General features: G+C 45.0%; 1 protein-coding gene across 3 annotated transcripts in view; it reads left to right on the top strand.

Annotated features, from left to right (window-relative positions):
* The first annotated feature begins 1,172 nt into the window (after positions 1 to 1,172).
* Positions 1,173 to 4,246, top strand: part of LOC122554949 (dnaJ homolog subfamily C member 15-like) — a 24,263-nt gene continuing 21,189 nt past the window's right edge. For 2 of the 3 annotated variants that reach the window (XM_043700407.1, XM_043700408.1), the window contains exon 1: positions 1,173 to 1,303. In XM_043700407.1, the coding sequence (XP_043556342.1) occupies positions 1,259 to 1,303 (45 nt within the window). In that variant the 5' untranslated portion in view covers positions 1,173 to 1,258. The remainder of the gene's footprint in view (positions 1,304 to 4,246) is intronic. The other variant, XM_043700409.1, reaches the window with a different exon arrangement.

Genomic DNA, 4,246 nt, shown 5'->3' with positions numbered 1-4,246 from the left:
GTGTGAAGAGGAGGTGGATGTGAAAGTGCGGGGTATGGCAACGGAGGGGTGGGGTAAAGGTGTGGAGGCAGGGCAGGTGGAAGGGTGTTTGGGCTCAGGGTGAAGGGTCAGAGGGAGGTTTAAGGGGCGGAAATGTGGGAGAGGGAGGGAATGAAGAGGCGAAGAGGAGAGTGAACAGAGGGGCAGTGTAAAAGGGTGCAGAGCTGACGAGGAAACGAGGAGGTGTATGGGAGAGGCGGGGCAGGGCATAGGCTGCTGATCTCAATAGTTCGGGATAAGAGAGGAGGGAGAATTTCAACTAGACAACCAAGATGAATATCTTTGAGGAGAAAGTGAGATCTGCAGATGCTGGAGATCAGAGCTGAAAATGTGTTGCTGGAAAAGCGCAGCAGGTCAGGCAGCATAACGTCGATTCTCCTGTTCCCTGGATGCTGCTTGACCTGCTGCGCTTTTCCAGCAACACATTTTCAACCAAGATGAATAGACATTTGTAGGTTGTTCCAAACATCTTAAATAAATTGTGAATAGGCCTTGACAGTTTGCCCATCTAGCTTTTAGGAATTCTACCTAAAATCGTTTTTGCCGTTAGCATACATCCTGTTTTCGTATGGAAAACGTCAAACCAGATAAGATGAAAATTTTTTGCACCTTGTGTGAGATTCGGAAATAAACTTCTAATAATTGGTGGTCTTCCCAATGCGTCTGGCTGCCCTTATCCGGTCAGGTAGTAAAATTCAGGATTTTGAAAGGTGCTGACAAAGACGCTTTGGTTATGTTACTGAAGGGCTTTTGCCCGAAACGTCGATTTTACTACTCTTCGAATGCTGCTTGAACTGCTGTGCTCTTCCAGCACCACTAATCTAGAATATGTTACTGTAGTGCATTGTTGTAACTATTGTAAGTGCAAACACTCAAGTCTCCTTATTATTTTCACCAGTACAAAGTAGAAGAAAGTGACGCCGTGAGCGCGCACAATTCAGTGGCAAGACTTTCGATCACATCTTTCAAAATGTAATTTGCATTTTAAAAAATCCTACAACACCAGGTAATAGACCAACAGGTTTAATTGGTAACACTCGCTTTAGGAGCGCTGTTCCTTCTTCTGGTGGTTGTGACATTTGCGACGGAGAAAATATCCATCTAGTGAGAACGACACTCGGGTGGCAATGATTTCGAATTTCGCGCTCGCTGATTTAGGCGGCACAGGGCCACCGTACAGTGGTGAGAAGCCGGAGCGGTTGGCCGGTGCCTGACAACGATGAGCGGCGCGAGGCAGTCGGAGAGAGGAGATGGCGGTGACTCGGTAAGGGGCGAGCGGAGACTGTGGCGGTGACTCGGTAAGGGTCAGGCAGAGGGACGCGAGTTCACAGCCGGTCGAGCAGGAGGAGTGCGGGGCCCTGTAATAGTCCAGCCGCCGCGGTTCACTCTGTGGTGGCTTTGCCGGCGTGACTGAACTGACTGTTAAGCTCTGGAGCTCATGGGATGTACAACCGCTTCCGGGAATCCTTTAGAAACATAGAAAACAGGAACTAGCAGCTGTTCAATATGGGTATGGCTGAATATCCAGCACAGTATCCTGTTCTGCTTTCTCCCTGACACCTTTTGACCCCTTTACCTTAAGATAGCAGATTAAGTGATTAAGAAGGCATGTGGGATACCAGCCTCTATTAGTCACGACATAGACCTTAAGAGAAGTTATGCTAGAACTGTATAAAACGTTGGTTAGACCACAAGAGCTTTGTATGCGTGTTCTGGATTTCAAATTATAGGACAGATGTGATTGCACTGAAGCGGATGCAGGGGAGATTTAGCAGGATATTGCCTGGGTTGGAGAGTTCTGGTTATGAAGAAAGATTGAATCGTCTGGTGGTGTTTCCCTCGGAGGGGAAGAGGCTGGTGGGGGGTAAGTGACTGCGATGTATAAAATAACGAGGAGCATAGACAGGGTAGACGGGAAGAAACCTTTCTCCTTGGTTGAAGGTATTATGACAAGTGGCGTAGATTTAAGTTATGGGGCGGGAGATTTAGAGGGGATCTGAGAATTTTTTTTATCGCCAAGACGCTGTTGCAGATCTGAAACTCACTGTGTGTAGGGATGGTAGATGCCGTGCCAAAGCAAACAAGGTCATAAAACACATGCTGGAAATAGGATTAGAAGAGTTAGATGTTTGTTTTTAACTGGTGTAGACTCAATGGGCAAAGGACCTTTCTTAGTGCTGCTGACCTCTAAGACTCAGGAGATCTGGCAGCATCTGTGGTAAGACAATCAAAGTTAATGTTTCGAGGCTGATTTGACTCTTCAAAATTGAAAAACTACTTCAGTCAAAGACTCTACTGGACTCTAAACATTAACTCTGTCTGTCTGTCTCTCTCTTTCTCCACAGTTAGTGCTAGACCTCCTGAATTTCTCCATTCTGTGTTTAATATTAAAGACGTTCTCCAGATTTAACCACATCCCTAGCCGAGCTATAACAGTATAGTTATTATTTGGCAATGTGGAAAATTACCAAGAGATATCCTATGCACAAAGAGCAGGACAAATCTTAAAATCACTCGATCATCAACAAAGTAATGGAATGGACCATTGGAATGCTATTCAGTGGCACTTGTTCAGCAATAACCTGCTCACTAATGTTCATGTTAATTTCTGCCAGGATCATTCTGCTCCTGACCTCAATGAAACTTGACTCAAACATATACATAAAAGCTGAGTTTAACATCAAATGAAAGTGATTGCCCTTGGTATGAAAGGCACCTTAGCAAAACTGCAATCAGTGAGAATTAGGAAGAAAATTTTCTATTCGTTGGAGTCATCCCTTGCACACAAGATTGTTGGTGGAGTTCACCGTCTCAACCCATGACATCACTTTAACTATTCCTCTGGACGGAGATTGCACACATTTGTAGCAGATGAGACCTGAACCTAATCGGGCCTCCTAATCCAAATGTACTACCACTGCTCTCAGATGCTCTGGATAGATATCTTTAATCAACATGTTTCAGACATGTTGCAACAGGTACCTGAGACAGGTGTGACTTGAACCTGGGTCTCTTGGCTCAAAGATATGGAAACTGTGGCATGGAGCTCCAGTTCCTCTGAGTATATTTTATTCTCTTCCACCAGGAAAACATCCATGTGGCCAAATTGTATATTTACAAACAAAGCCTGTTGAGGGCAATGCTAGCATCAAAAAAAGTGAGGAGGGGATATTTTATAATCAACTTGTGCAGAATTGGCACCCGTTACCTTCATTCACTCCCTTCACCACACAGTGGCAGCAGTGTGTATCACTTGCAAGGTGCATGTAACAACTCAGCAAGGCACCTTTGATAGCACTTTGCAAATTGTGACCAGTTTCACCTTGAAGTTCAAGGGCAGCAGATACATGAGAACGTTGCTACATACAAGCTCCCCTCCAAGCCAGACACATGGATCTATATAATCATTCCTTTACTATTATTGGATCAAAATCATGGACTTCCCTCTTTACTGGATGTCCATACATATGACTGCTGTGATTCAGCAATTTGGCTCACTAACACCTTCTCCAGGACAATTAGGAATGGACAGTAAATGTTGACCATACCAACAATGTCCACATTGCTTACAACACTTTTTTTTTTGTAAAAGCTATTAGATAGAACTCTGGATTGTGATTATGGTTATTGGTTAGCTATGAGTTGGTAGTTGAAACTATGGCATTGGGATTGGTGGTTAAGATTCATGGGAAGAGCCATTGTTGACTTCACCATTGTCAGTAGGTTTTCATAATTTTAATGTGTGTGTACTCGCTAGTACCCTTTGGCTTATTTTGGCATTCTGGAACAGCCACTGTTTCTAGTTATACTATCCACAAACATTTCCATGTGAAATGAACCAAAACTAGTCTTATCTCCAGAAGGGGAAAGTGAGGACTATAGATATTGGAGATTAGAATCAAGAGTGTGATGCTGGAAAAGCACAGCAGGTCAGGCAGCATCCAAGGAGCAGGAGCATCGACATTTCGGGCATAAGCCCTTCATCAGGAATGAGGAAAGTGTGCCATGCAGGCTAAGATAAAAGGTAGGGAGGAGGGACTTGGGGGAGGGGCGTTGGGAATGCGATAGGTGGAAGGAGGTTAAGGTGAGGGTGATAGGCCGGAGAGGGGGTGGGGGCGGAGAGGTCAGGAAGAAGATTGCAGGTCGAGAAGGCGGTGCTTAGTCCGAGGGTTGGGACTGAGAAAAGGTGGGGGGAGGGGAAATGAAG

The sequence above is a fragment of the Chiloscyllium plagiosum genome, chromosome 12, assembly GCF_004010195.1.
Source record: "Chiloscyllium plagiosum isolate BGI_BamShark_2017 chromosome 12, ASM401019v2, whole genome shotgun sequence".
Taxonomy (NCBI): Eukaryota; Metazoa; Chordata; class Chondrichthyes; order Orectolobiformes; family Hemiscylliidae; genus Chiloscyllium; species Chiloscyllium plagiosum.
Note: the sequence above shows the minus strand (reverse complement) of the source record. Positions and strands in the feature narration are given on the sequence as shown.